The sequence below is a fragment of the Elephas maximus genome, chromosome 23 (assembly GCF_024166365.1).
Source record: "Elephas maximus indicus isolate mEleMax1 chromosome 23, mEleMax1 primary haplotype, whole genome shotgun sequence".
Classification (NCBI taxonomy): Eukaryota; Metazoa; Chordata; class Mammalia; order Proboscidea; family Elephantidae; genus Elephas; species Elephas maximus.
The window spans coordinates 4628657-4644201 of NC_064841.1; the positions used below are offsets into that span (position 1 = coordinate 4628657).

Sequence of the window (15545 nt, forward strand, 5' to 3'; positions counted from 1 at the left end):
ATTTCTACTTTACCAAATAATTAAAAGGATAAAAACACGAAGTATGCATGCATCCAAGAAAAACTGGGTTCTGCTGTTTTACTAGAAGAAGAGGGAAGACATATTTACCACTGCAATAAAAATACCACTTTAGATGCCTGGATTAGAGATAAAATCACAGCCATGTCCATTAATTCCTGTCTTATTCTGCATCTTTAGAATAATTAACTTATTTAAGATAGTTTGCCTAAATTATTTTTAAAGCAGCAAAGCCCTTTTTGACAATGAAATCTTACATGATAAAAAACCCGACAAAGAATAAAATCGGGATCAAGGACCTAGAACCACTCCCCCCCACCATTACATCTGTAGACCATCCCTCTCCTAACACCCAGGCTAGGGATTGATCTGAAATTACTAGATTTGAAGTTTATTGATATAGACAAGTGCCAATCATCACACGGGTTGCACACTGATAATAGTTTATAGGGGCAGTTATGGTGGTGAAGAGAACATGCCCTGGGGTGAGATTACTGGGGTCTGAATCCTGGCTCCACACCTTCTAAGCTACATAGCTTCTGGCAAATTTTTGCCTCAGAGCCTATGTTTCCTCATCTGAAAAAGCAGGATAATAGCTGTGTTCGCTATGAGGATAAAATAAGACAATATATGTAAAGTGTTTGGCAATATATCTAGCATGTAGCAAGCATTCAAGATGTTAGCTATTACTTGTTTTTTAATTTAATTATCCATTCTCTCAACTCATCACCTAATTACTATTACAGAGAGCTAAAAATTGAAGTATAAGGTTTGCCCAACAAAAATATGGTTTTTGTTGTTTAAAGTTAGGACTGAAAGTCCTAACTTTAACCAAATATTGCCTCTAATTAATGCTTTCTAAGTGACAGCTGATAGCTATTTAAATTAAGTATTTTCCCTCTATTTAGTCAAGAATTAGTTACATACAACATTGTGCAACGAAGTGGTTCACGCAGTTACACAAGTCAGTCATACGATAAGGAGTTTAGAGAACAAAGCTTTAATATTTATTTCTTCCACGGAACATATCATGGGATAGTAGAAAGAACATGCAATTCTTACCTCTACCACTAAGAATCGTGTGACAATATTATTAAAATGCCTTGGTTTTCTCATCTGATGGTACACTATATACCAGACTCGCAAGGGTAGTATAATATTTAAATACAAATAATTATGGAAAACGAGTGTAACACAAGCCAAAAATCAAACTCACTGCCACCGAGTTGATTCCGACTCATAGCGACCCTATAGGACAGAGTAGAACTACTCCATACGGTTTCCAAGGAGCGGCTGGTGGATTCAAACTGCTAACCTTTTGGTTAGCAGCCGAGATCTTAACCATTGTGCCATCAGGGCTCCATGTGAAGTATACACAGTAAGTACTAAAAAGAATGTTTTATTCCCTACCCACCCTTTCTCTCATGTCACGCATTTCCTGAGATGACAAACTATTTCCAAACTGTCTGTGCTGATTTTCCCTCCCGTGAAGTCACATGGCCAATCCCACTGAATTCACCCACATTCCTCACCTGGAAATGGATGCCTGGAGACCAACTCTTCTGGAAGTCCGAGCTCTCTGCCCAAAGCTCTCACTTCATCTTTATGAAAATCTTTCAGAGGCTCTATTACTTTTCCCTACAAGGAGAAAAAGGCCAATCAATACAGCCCAAATGTCCATCAACTGATAACAGACAAGTAAAAGATGGTCTACAGACAAGTAAAAGATGGTCTATCCCTACAATGGAGTATTATTCGGCAGCAAAAAGGATTAGAGCACTGATAAATGCTACAACATGCGTGAACCTTAAAAACATTATGCTAAGTAAAAGAAACAGCCAACTGCCCAAAAAAAAAAAAAAAAACCATATTGTGTGATTCCATTTATATTTGACTTGTCCAGAATACGCACATCTAAAGACAGACAGTAGGGTGATGAAAACGTTCTAAAATTAGATGTGCTGACGGCTGCACAAAACCCTGTGAATATACTGAAAACCTCAACTGTACACCTTAAATGGGTGAACTGAATCTTGTATGAATAAAACTGTTAGAAGGAAGAGAAGCTGGGCGGATGGGGGAAGAAGGGAAGCTCTCCATGTATCTACGTTATAGAAACGTTCTCCTAAGTCTTTACCTCTTCTCTCAGCTTTCTGATAAGCTCTGTGTCATTGTGATGGGTTTTGATGAGTTCAGCTTTGCCACTGGCAACAAGGGACGCACTTTCAATGAGATCAGGCCGCAAGGTGCCCTGGGCAAGAAAAACTTCCTCGGGTTTCAGGTTCATTTCTCCAATTACTTCATTGGCAATCTATAACCAAGGAGGTAAAACAATCTTCAAAGAAGGTGGCAACATTTTACACTTTCGGCTGGATTTCTAAGAGCCTTTTTGTAATGTGACCAGGAGATGAGATCCACAAATCCCCAACATAAAATCCTTTAGGAACGTGTGTTTTAACGTGATTCAAAAAGGTGTGCAAACACCCCTTCAAAAGCCTGAAATCCAGCCACTGAAATACTCAAGGTCAAGGTCCAAGATCAACTGAACACAGCTTGAAGAGCCAGAACGGCAGCCTGCAACATAAGTGTATGTCATTTTTGTTTAAACATAAAACTGTGTCTACTGATCAATATGAAACAATATACAATCAGACTCTGACCCCAAAAAAAGAATCAAAATTAGTCAGAAGATTTGGCTATTTGATAGAACAAGAACAAACAAATACTAAAATTCTCATTAAAAAAAGTACACACTGAAGATATTAAAAAGAAAAGACACCTTAACAAAAGTGTCCCCAATGATTTTCCTTTTCTCCTCAGGACTTGTGGTCATATTTAAGGTTTTGCTGATCCTTTTCCGGGGGGTCCTGTCTTCATCTGAGATTGGCAGAGCTGTCGTTCCATTGTAGAAGGAATGAGCAGCATTTATCACTGGGGGAGAAGGGAAAAAGGCATCTGGTAAACTGGTAAGATAAACCACAAAACAACAGGTCAAGCTAGACAAAGGAAATCTAACCTTTTGATCTCCCCCAAGTCTGCCGACATCTTCCAGAACTACCAGTAAACCATAACTCACACCTTTCAGAATCATGAGTTTTGTTCTAAGATTCCCGTGGCATTCAATGATCAAAACGAAAACCAAACCCACTGCTGTCAAGTCGATTCCAACTCATAGCGACCCTATAGGACAGAGTAGGACTGCCCCATAGAGTTTCCAAGGAGCGCCTGGTGGATTCAAACTGCCGTAGCACTTAACCACTGCGCCACCAGGGTTTCCACTCAGTGATCAAGGGCTAGGATACCACAGAGTACGCTGGCTGCTTCTCCTGTTCAGTGTTCCATAAGAGCAACAAGGAAAACTCACAAGCAAGAAGCACGGCCCCAGTGGCTCACATACAGGGTACCCAAGTCCTGAAAACTGCAAACTGACTAGCCTCCTGAAGCGCTGATGTTTATGAACATGTCCTTTTATACACAATCTGACTAAAATCTCCATTTGGTAGTAAGGCTTAACAACTGGTGGGCCTCGCCGTAAGATGTCGAAACAGCTGGGTATTTCACTGGGGGACATCCAGTGAATTTGTACATCTTTTTCTTAAGCTGGTTAATTATCCCAGAGAAGACACTTCCAATCTCCTGCTTATCAGTGTTCTGGTAATTGAACGGGACGGGGCGGGGGAGTGTGTGGTGTGTGTGTCTGTGTGTGTGTGTCTGTGTGTGTGTGTGTGTGTGTGTGTGTTGGGGGGCAGGGAGCCTCAATCACTGAGACTGTGTGTGTGTGTTGGGGGGGCAGGGAGCCTCAATCACTGAGACTGTGTGTGTGTGTTGGGGGCAGGGAGCCTCAATCATTCAGCGTGTGCGTGTCTGCGTGTGCATGCGTTGGGGGGCAGGGAGCCTCAATCATTCAGCGTGTGTGTGTGTCTGTGTGTTGGGGGCAGGGAGCCTCAATCATTCAAGACTGTGTGTGCGTACGCACACATGCACGCACGTACATGTGTTGGGGGCAGGGAGCCTCGATCATTCAGTAAATCGATTTTCACTTAATCCGACTGTTCTGAATGTGGAAATTTACCGCACCCTCAACTGTGCCTGGTACTGCTATGCAAAGTCCAGAGCCTCACTTCTGGCCTCTCTAGAGAATAAACCTAGTCTTCTACAGGGGAGGGCCAGTTTGCTCCCATGTTATAGAAAAGATCTGTTTCTCAGATTTTCCACAAATTCCTGTTTTAGGCTCACTCATAGACCCCTGCCCCAAAAGAAACCCAATGCTTCCAACCACTGAGGCTTCCTAGAATTCTGCAGCACAAATCAGCTTGCTCTTTGTTAGCTTCCCCCACCAAGGTTTCGGCTTCCTCCATTCTGTTATGTCAATTACCAAGGGCAGGCCCAGGTTTTTATAGTGCCCGAAACTCTGACAATGTGGAGGCCTCCTTCAAGAAAAAGAGCAGATTAGGTATTTAATCTGCTTAAGTTATAGTGGAATGGCTAACCATAACTTAACTAGACACAGAAACAACTCCAAATCACACATATACCACTAAATCCAAACTAGATGCGTCCCCGACTAAACTTCTTCTTGGCCTGATCCCTGACATGCCCACAGCCACTCCAACACCACTAAGTTTCCCGTGACCTTTACAGAAAAAAGGGACTATACACTCTTCACCGCCCTTCTCTGCATAAGCCCGTCTGCAAATAATCTGTGTGCCTGTTACAGGAAGGCCTGCGTATTCCCATGTGTAAATAATATTATGGGATAGGGTAGGAAAAAAATAATTTAAAAAAGAACGACTAGAGAACGGGACGGTAGCTGAAAAACTGTAACTTATTAATCTAATGCTAAAAAAAAAAAATTGCCGTCAAGTCAATTCCGATTCACCACAGCCGCACGTGAGGAAGAGGAGAACTGTATGCCATGCGGTTTTCAGTTTTTCAGAAGGAGATTACTTGGCCTTTCTTCCAAGGTACCTTTAGGGGGACTCAAGCTTCCAACCTTCTGGTTAGCAGCCAAACATGTTAACCATCTGCACCACCCAGAGACTCCAAAGTACAACATTAGCAGTAATCAAAAGTTTCAAAATATACACTGGGACTCCTCTTGAGCCAAAAGTAATTTTAATGTAAAAAAATTTTTTAAATTTCAACCTTCAGCTTAATGTGAAACTGTAGCTGGTTAAGGTCATGTTCATTTCAACGAGTCCTGACATGTAAACTCATTTTTCTCGGCCCGTCAATACCTTTGACCTGAATGCCAAGCTCTCTGAGGGCTTCTTCTACAGACTGGCTCTCTCGTTTCCGCATGAAGCCATTATCGATGTGCACAGCAATGACCTGGTCGTGGTTCAGGGCACGATTCAGCAAAGCCGTACAAACTGTCGAGTCGACTCCACCACTGAGCAAAACCTACAAGCGAAAAGAAAAGGAAAACCAAATTGAGCAGAATAAACAAAAAGAGAATAAAAACTATCACACTGCTTCCGGTAGCAGTCCACCTCGCCCAGTAAGTATCTAAGGGCTGTGTTGCTGACAGGAACTGATAAACTGCTCACCAGCACTTTGGATGTGCCTACTCTCTCCTTGATCTCTCGAATGCACTCGCGTTCTCTGTTCTGCACGGTGAAAGTCCCACTGCAGCCTGCGATGTCGTAGAGGAAGTTTTTCAGTATCACTTTCCCATTTTCCGTGAGGCCAACTTCAGGATGGAACTGCGCTCCGTATAATTTTTTACTTTCGTTTGCTATACCTTTAGGGAGAAAAGAATAAAAAATTAAAACTTTTTGTGTTGAAAACACTGAATGAATACCCCCCATAATTACTCAGAATTTTCTTCCCCTACAAATGTTAAAATTGATACACTTTAGTGGATTTGTGGAAACCCTGGTGGCATAGTGGTTAAGTGCTACGGCTGCTAACCAAAGGGTCGGCAGTTCAAATCCGCCAGGTGCTCCTTGGAAACTCTATTGGGCAGTCCTACTCTGTCCTATAGGGTCGCTATGAGTCGGAATCGACTCGACGTCACTGGGTTTTCTGGGAAGACAGTGCACTAAATCCTACACAGAGACTACTTCACAGTACCCTCGTTTCTCCACCCAGGTTGCTTCAACTGCCTTTCTGTTTAATGCAAAGATAATCCAACTTGGGTTCTCAGGTTCTACATGGCTTCCACAAGCAAGGTGTAGCTTTTTAGGTACCAATTTTCTGTATTAGAAGACGCTCATATATCAGACCTGTCAGAACATTGTTTCTTTCTTGCTTATCATTAACCACAAATACACCTCCACTAACTTGAGTGATACGTTTATATCAAATTATTGATTACCTACTAAGCAGCAGACGTTAAGCTCGATATTTTGCATGCGCATTTAATACCTCTATTTCACGGCTCTGAGATGTTAAGAAACTTGTCTAAACTCACAGCTAGTTAAGTAGTTACATCAGGCCTGGTAAGCTCCCAAACTTATGCTCATTCTATTGTGCCGCAGTACCTCACACTTTCTTTATTGGGCTTCCAGGATGCCCAACTCTACCTTGGTTCACTTCTCATCTCACTGGCTGCTCCCTCTGAATCTTCTTTGCTGGCCCCTCCTCACCTTGCCCATCTCTACACATGGAAGGGGACCAGAGCACAGCCCTCAAACCTCTTCTCTAAACATTCTTGAGTGACCTCACACTCTAAGGCTTTAAAAGCTACCACATGCTATTAAGGTGCCCTGGTGGTACAGTGGTTAAGAGCTCAGCTGCTAACCAAAAGGGTGGCCGATTGAGCCCACCAGCCACTCCCTGGAAACCCTATGGGGCAGCTCTATTCTGTCCTGTAGGGTCGCTATGAGTCAGAATCAATTTGACAGCAATGAGTTTGGTTTATACGCTATTAAACTCCCAAATGTATACCTCTGGTCCAGTTTTCCCCTCTGAAGTCCAGACTCATCTATACAGCTGCCTATTCAACACCTTATTTATTTTAATGTTTACTGAGTACCTCAAACTCCTGCAGTCTTTCCCATCAGGTAAATAGAAACTTCAACCTCTGCTGCTCAGGCTAAAACTTGATTCTACATTCTAACCCCCTCCAACAGCAATCCTTTGTCTCTCCCTTCAAAACGTATCAGAATCCAATCACTCGTCACCACTTCCACCTCTACCACGCTGGTCCAGGGCACCACTGTGTCACTCCTGATTACTGCAGTAGGTTTCTGCCCTTGATCCTGTTTCTCACCTCCTCACGACATATGGCCAGGGTGATCCTGAAATTAAATCATGTCTCTCCTTCGTTCAAAATCCTACCTCACCACAAGGAAGCCAAAGTTTTTACAGCGGCCTCAAAGGCCCTGCTTCTTCTGGCCCCCAACAAACTCTACGAACTTGTCTTCTACCACGTTTTCTTCCTTACTCTGTTCCAAGCACCACAGTTTCTTTGCTGTTCCTCAAATATGTTCCCATCCCAGGAAATAATGCACTAGCTATCCTCAGTCTCAGGAGAAAGATGTGGCAGTCTGCTTCCGTAAAGATTACAGCCTTGGAAACCCTATGTGGCAGTTCTACCCTGTCCTACAGGGTCGCTGTGAGTTGGAATCGACTTGGTGGCAGTGGGTTTTTTGACTATCCAGAGGGGTCAGTCACTTATTTCCTTCAGGTCCAATGTCATCTTATAGGAATGCTTTCCCTGCATATCCCATAACAGCCCTAATCATACATACATTCCCCAACACTTAGCCTCTTTCCTCCGGCTTGTTTTTTCAACACAGTTAAACACTCTCTGACGTATGACAATTTCTGTTGTTTGTTTCTCCATTGTCTGTCTCTACCCAACTAGAAGGCGGAACTGGGATTTTTGTCTATTTTGCTCGTTACTACTGTATCCTTGGCACCTTGAACTGTGTTTGGTACATAGCAGGCACTCAAATATTCGCTGAACGAATGAAAATACAAAAACTAATCTTCTACTACTGTTGATGTTTTGTATGACATAAAAACATTTCAGCATGAAAACTACTCTTGATAATTCCTGTCTGAATATGCTCATCTGTTAAGTAACTAAGTACAGGCAGATTATTCCAATTCGGTTTAATGTGGTAATTCTTTTTTTCACTTATTATTAAGGTTTGGCATCTCAAGCACAAACTTTATTGATAACCCTACTTTTTTCTTTTCCTGATTTCTAAGATTAGTGATTTTGTTTACATTTATAGCAAGGAAGCCAGAATCTCAGACTGCCAAAAAATCAATTCTTCTTCCTCAAAAAAGTAGAAAACCAAAATAGTTTAGAACAGGGGTTGGCAAATTTTTTGTAAAGGGCTAAGCAGTAAATGTTTTAGGCTTTGTGGGGCATGTACGATCTCTGTCTTTTTTTAAATAACTTTTTAATAAACGTAAAAACTCCTGGACATACAGATATGAGACACAGGCTGGATGTGACCCACAGGCCACTGTTTGTCAACCCCTGCTTAAGAGAAACATCTGAGTACTTAGTCTGGTGGTCTGCCTGAGTACAAGACACACACCTACGTGTACCTAGAACAGGCACAAAAAGCAGGCAACTGTGAATACCCCACAATAGGAAGACAGACAGTGTTCAGACTCAGTAACAAAAGTACAGTGTGTTGTATGTTTGAAAAATTTATTATTAGGATGAACATTTTAAAAAGTATTTCAGAGCAAAACAGTAAGTGGCTTCTGAATAATCCTGATATAAATTCCCTTCATAAATCTACAGTTGACTCTACCACATTTAGGATATCTGTACAGTATAATGAAAATTAAACAGCGCCTCATAGAGAAACATATGCTTAAACTTTTAAGATAATTCTCTTTAAAAACAAGAAACTCACAAAATTTTTAGAATTCTCACCTGCTACAATGTTCCCAGAACGTGCCACAACCTTGAATCCATCAGCTACTTTGTCTACACTATCTCCGTGTGTAAGCAAAACGATCTCTTCCTTCTGAAGGCCCCTACACACAGAAAAATTAAAATGCAACAATGCAACACACAAATATCTTAGAGACATGATTAATGGGGTTCCTTTGCTTTTTTTTTTTTAATCATGTAACAGTACAGCACTGCTAGAATTTAAATTCATTCTGTCCATTATAAAAATAAGAGAAAACTGAATCTCAAAAAACACCATCTGTAAAAACCCAAAATGCAAACAAATAAATACATGAAGTTCATATAGCCACACACACAAAGAAAAACGTCAAGAGACTCTAAAATAGTAATTTCAGCATTATCTCTCTACTGGAACTTAAGAACAAAAGGCATTTCAAAGGTCTTACACTTCACTCAGTAGTCACGTCAGTAATATAGTTATTTTGCAGCTACAATATGAACAGTACAGTTATTTGTATATTGTATTGCTGTGAGCCGAATCAATTTCGACTATTATCAACCCTATAGGACAGAGTAGAACTGCCCCACAAGGTTTCCCAGGCTATAATCTATAGGGATCCTATGAGTTGGAATCGTCTTGATGGCACATGCTTAATCTTTACAGGAATAGATTTCCAGGTCTGTTCTCCCACGGAGTCACTGGTAGGTTCAAAAAGCCAAACTTTGGGTTAGCAGCCCAGTGCTTAACCATTGTGCCAGGGGTCCTTTTGTATATTGTAGGCTAAAACAAATAATACAATCGGGAATCAAGATTTTCAGCTTAAGAGTAAGGTCACACAGAATCAAACAAGACAAAAACCCTATGATCTTTCATTTTATTTTGAAATGATAGTACGCACTAACGATCTTGTTTTCTTTCTATGACAATATCTATTTCCTAACCCTCTCCACTGAAAACATCTACAAGCAATGACAATACAGTAGCAATGTTGACCTCTGTTGTTGTCAGATGCTGTCGAGTCGGTTCTAACTCACAGCGACCCTATCTACATCAGAACAGAGCACTGCCCGGCCCTGTGCCATCCTCATGATCATTGCTAGGCCTGAGGCCTTTGCTGCGGCCACTGTGTCAGTCTGTCTCACTGACGGTCTTCCTCTCCTTCCAGACCCTCTACCAAGCGTGACGTCCTTCTCCAGGGACCGATCCCTCCTGATAACAAGTCTGAAGTATGTGAGGTGTCGTCTTGCCATCCTTGCTTCTGAGGAGATTCTGGCCGTACTTCTTTCCAGACGGATCTGTTCGGTCTTTTGGCAGTCCATGGGGTATTCAACATGCTCCGCCAACACCACAACTCAAAGGCCTCAACTCTTCTCCGGTCTTCCTTACTCACTGCCCAGCTTTCCCATGCACATGGGGCAACTGGAAACACCACGGCTTGGGCCAGGCACCCTTTAGCCTGCAAAGTGCCGTCTTTGCTTTCTAACACCTGAAGGAGGTCTTTTGCAGTGGATTTGCCCGGTGCGATGCATCTTTTGATTTCCTGACTGCTGCTTCCGTGGGTGTTGACTGTGTACACAAGTAAAACAAAATCCTTGACAACTTCACTATTTTCTCTGTTTACCATGATGTTTCTTATCGGTCCAGTTGTGAAGATTTTTGTTTCCTTTATGTTGGGTTCAATCCATACTGAAGGCTCTGGTCTTTGATTTTCATCAGTGTTTCAAGTCCTCTTCACTTTCAGCAAGCAAGGTTGTGTCGCCTGAATAACTCAGGTTGTTAACAAGTCTTCCTCCAATCCTGATGCCCTGTTCTTCCTCACACAGTCCAAGGTCTCAGATTATCTGCCCTGCATACAGATTGAATAAATATGGTGAAAGGATACAACCCCAACGCACACCTTTCCTGACTTTAAACCATGCAGTACCCCTTGCTCTATTCGAATGACTGCCTCTTGATATATGTACAGGTTCTGCATGAGCAGAATTAAGTGTTCTGGAATACCCATTCTTCGGAATGTTACCCATAATTTGTCATGATCCACACAGTCCAATGCCTCTGCATAGTCAATAAAACACAGGGAAACATCTTTCCGGTATTCTCTGCTTTCAGCCAGGATCCATCTGATATCAGCAGTGACATATCTGATTCCATGTCCTCTTCTGAATCCGGCTTGAATTTCTGGCAGTTGCCTGTCAATCTACTGCTGCTATCTCTTTTGAATGATCATCAGCAAAATTTTACTTGTATGTGGTATTAATGATACTGTTCAATAAATTCTGCATTCTACTGGATCACCTTTCTTGGGAATGGGCATAAATATGAAAGAGTAGACATCTAGTGCCCAACAAATTAATGGCGTTTGAGAAAGAGGGAAGGGAAGCCATTCTAGGTTAAAAGAGATATAAGTAACATTAAGCAAATGCAATGTGTTCTTTTTCTGGACCCTGATTCAAACAAGTCAGCTGCAAAAATATATTTTTTACATTACAGGAAAATCTGAATGAGGAGTAGGTGTTAAATAATATTAAGAAATCTAAAATTAAATTAAAAACAGATGCTTTAGGCCTCTGGAGTTGTCATTATTGTTTAGGATTAGTGTAGGTTGAGAGTCCCAGAATTTTAGCACTAGAAAGACAGAAAAAATTTAAATCTTAACCAGATTTTTACTTTTGTAAGAGCCCCTTGTAATATTATACACCCTTCTTGGCCATCAGTTGGATTCCTGAAGCGGATTCTCAGGACTAGTACTGGGCATAAGGTGAATATTAGCGGCACCTCTCTGTCATGACATGGAGCAAACACTGGATTTCAAATGTATTCGGGCAGTGAATAGCTGCAGCTGATAATATTATTTCAAGAAACCTTAGCTTTTTTTATTGTTAAAATTCCATTTAAAAGACGGGAATCTTTAAAAACAGTTGTTCTCTTTAATTCTGTCCTTTCGTAGTGTGGAAGAGTGAGCCACAGCCATTTTTATGTAAAAACTGGGATTATATTTCCATTTCAGATAAAATCATTTCAAGACTTGCATTTTCAAATTTCCGCCCTGTCAAATTTGGAGCAAACCACTCACTAAAATTAATTTGGGCACAAGTCAAGAATGCCTTTAAGAATGTCAATATACAACATAAACCTGTAACCAAAAATAATTAGCACAGCTAAGAGAAATGATAATATTAAGTCACTGGCTTTGCTCACCAATTCACAGCCTGAATTTTTACAGGCTCAGTGAAGGTAGGGGAACATGTGGTTTTAAAATAAAAATAAAATTTAGGTTAAAAAATGAAAAAGAGTAACTCTCCAGTAGCCTACCAAAGCCATTAAAAAATTCAAAAAAGAGAAATTAAGTGACTAAACATAAGTTTTCTGGCCTTTCAGACAATGGAACGAACACTTAGCTTTGTTATTTTTGAGCCAAAAAGATAAAGGACTACTGAAAGCTATAGAACAGCTCATTCATCAATTTTTAAAATACATTAGAGCTATAGCATCTTTAACACCAAGAAATAAAACAAATAACACATTCACTGTATTAAAAAGATTATACACCAAAGTACAGTTGTGCCTCACTGCTGAGAAGCTGAGGAGTAGGGGAATACAACCCACACTCAGCAATGAGTCCAGCCAATGGGTGTTTTTCTAGGGGCACAGCAAGCAAGTGGTGGGGGAAGAGGTACGCACAGCAGACACAGGGCAGTTCAAAACATTAGCCATTTGCCTCACCCGGCACACTAACACACAGACCCACACTCCACCAAAGAGCAAAGATGGGAAACTACAAAAGCGGGCATCACAGCAGGGCTCCCAAACGGGGTTCCAAGGCTGCACAGGTGCCTTCACGTTATTTCATAAGTGCTGTGCTTATTTTGCTTTTTGTCCTTATTCCTAATTAGCATCACTGTCCTCAGCTGACCTGACATCAATCATCGATCATTATACTGTGGTCACTATTGTGGCCTGGATTTTGCCTAACAATTACGGAACCTCTAATATCAAAGACTAACAGCACCTCCTCCTTTAAATCAGGTAATCCACTGCCATTCTTACTCATCTGTAAAAATCTATCATACCTGAATAACGAACAGGTGTTATCCACACTAATGCTGAAGACTCCGTCTTCTCGAACACTTTTTTTGTGCACTGTACCTCCAAATACTTTATTCATCATCTGTTCAAGGAGAAAATAAACTGATGTTAACAGAACACTGACTAGAAAAACACCCAGTCATTTTGTAAGGCAGACTGAACAACTTATATTACTTGTTCTCAAAATACCTGTTACATTTGTGCCCAAAAACCAAAGGAAGTTTGATAAACATAGAAAACCTGGCATTATTACCTACAATCATACAGTTATTAGGAGGCATGGTTATAAAACAAAACTGGATTAGAAATCTGACCTGAGATTAATTTCTGTTAACTAACCATGGACAGATTTTCCATTTAGTGTACTTCAATCAATTCATCTGTTAAAAATAGACATTTCTTTAATACTTACATCTGAGTTAAATTTATAAGCATTTTAAAAGATACTCTGAACGGTTAAAACCTTAGAAAAAGCTAGAGTGCACAGCAAGAAGAGCTATTATACCAGGACTGAAAAACCAAACCAAACCCATTGCCGTTGAGTCAGCTCCAATTCATAGTGAACAGTAGGACAGAGCAGACCTACCCCACAGGATTTCCAAGAAGTGGCTGGTAAATTCGAACTGCCAACCTTCTGGTTAGCAGTCGAGCTCTTAACCGCTGCGCCACCAGGGCTCCAATACCAGGATGAGACAGGTATAAATTACTCCAAAAGAACAGTTTGAAAGCCTGCAGGAGGCTGTGCTATAGAATCAGGATAGGCAAGAAAATCTTGACTCACTTGTTCCAATCCCAGACTCCGACAGGCTGTTATATTTTTGGTCTCTTCATTTTGCCCCTCCTTGTGTCAATCAACTTTCTTTTCTTATTCATCATTTACTAATGCCCCCCCCCCTCCACCACCAAATGCACAGGAGACTTCTCCAATATAACATCTGCCCTGATGCAATCACGTCAGCTCGGCTTGGTACGTATGTTCCCCAACATGTGTCGTGAGGCATCTGCTGTGACGACGCCTGGTGCAGGCTGACCCAGCACCCAGCAGAGAGCTGGTAAATGTTCAGCCCTACAATTAACAGTGGGGGATTCTTCAGCACCAGCAACAAATACTGCCCTCTGTATTTTCCTCTTAGACGTTTCACGACAAACTTCACCACAATCAAGGTGGGATAAGTGCAGCAAAGAAACTCGATAACCTTTGTTTAACACAGTACTTCCCAAGCTGGAAACTTAGACAAAACACTTTCACATCTATTCCCACAGTTCAGGAAATACGGCTGCCGTGTAATCATCCCCTTGCCTCTCGTCTTGCCCATCTTCCAGTCTACGTAGACTCTACACATCTACCAATGTAAGGCAGTAAAATACAAAATGATTGTGTTTGTCCATGGTTACATTCTTTAATGGCTAGGTTCTCGTATCCACAACAGGGGTTGGCAGACGTTTTCTGTGACAGGCCAGAGAATCAATATTTTCGCCTTGGCAGGCTTTACTGTCTCTGTAGCCACCATCTGACTCTGCCACGTAGCACAAAAACAGCCACAGACAGTACTTAAAAAAGTGGGCATGGCTCTGTTCCAATAAAACTTTATTTATGGACACAGAACTCTGAATTTCATATAATTTTCAAGTATCATATTCTTGTTTTTGTTCTTTTCCAACCACTTGCAAATATTAAAGCCAGGCCCAGTCGGCAGGTCCTATAAACCCAAGCAGCAGGCTGGATCCAGCCTCCCAGCTGCACTTTGCTGACTTCTGGTCTACAGGATGAAGTCCAAGTCCTTTATATTGAACACAATACTTGTCACTACATGGTCCTGTCTAATTTTTGGTTTCATCGCTCACCTTCCCTCTCATTCTCTCCTCTGGCAATTCTAAACTAGTATGACTATAAAAATAGAACGTCTTCTCTCTCCCATGCCTTCAGGTCTCTTCACAACCCCAAGGACCTAGCAAAGTATATGGCTTAACAGCAGTCATTTAAGTGTGTCGAATGAAAAATGAATGCCTCTGTATCTTCAAGGAACCTGGTCTACCTCAGCCTCCCCCAGTTTACAGCCCTTAATCAGAAGACAGCTGAAGGATCAAAATAACCTAACTTGTTGGTACGCTATACAAATGAAGAGTCCAAAAAGTCTAAATGAAGGCCTCCACAGATCTAAGGAGCTTGCTGTAGAATTAAAATCATCCCACCTGCTCAGACGGCTTTTGTGCTTATTTTTTGATTCCTGACTATGTTACTTCAGGTTGAAGGTGCAAGGAGTTGAGCCTCCAGCTAAGTGTGTTTGAGGAGAGGATAACTTTATGTATAATAAAACCATGTACTTTCTTACTAAATTTTAATTTTAATATTCCATTTTGACTTAATAATTTCCAGATGGATTCCCGATAATCTCAAGTGCCTCAAAGAAATCCTGATAGTACTGCGTGTCTACCACCCTAATCAAATCAGCTCCTCTTTTATTTGTCTTATGTGCCAAGGTTTTACAAAATAAGGTTAGACTCAGGAGCGCCAAAAGGGAGGAAATTCTGCTAATAAACATAATTTGGCAAAACTTAGTATGGGTGTATAAGGAAGCCAAGTGAAACCATGCAGAATGAAAAGACAAG

The 15545-nt window shown here is 41.2% G+C and overlaps 1 protein-coding gene across 2 annotated transcripts in view; it reads right to left on the reverse strand.

Annotated features, from left to right (window-relative positions):
- The window catches only part of GMPS (guanine monophosphate synthase), a 59280-nt gene that overhangs the window by 15613 nt on the left and 28122 nt on the right, over positions 1-15545 (reverse strand). For both annotated transcript variants that reach the window (XM_049867262.1, XM_049867263.1), the window contains exons 4-10: positions 12920-13017; positions 8867-8970; positions 5568-5761; positions 5256-5421; positions 2798-2949; positions 2156-2329; positions 1551-1656 (exon numbers count right to left, since the gene is read on the reverse strand). In XM_049867262.1, coding sequence (XP_049723219.1) covers positions 1551-1656; positions 2156-2329; positions 2798-2949; positions 5256-5421; positions 5568-5761; positions 8867-8970; positions 12920-13017 — 994 coding nt within the window. The remainder of the gene's footprint in view (positions 1-1550; positions 1657-2155; positions 2330-2797; positions 2950-5255; positions 5422-5567; positions 5762-8866; positions 8971-12919; positions 13018-15545) is intronic.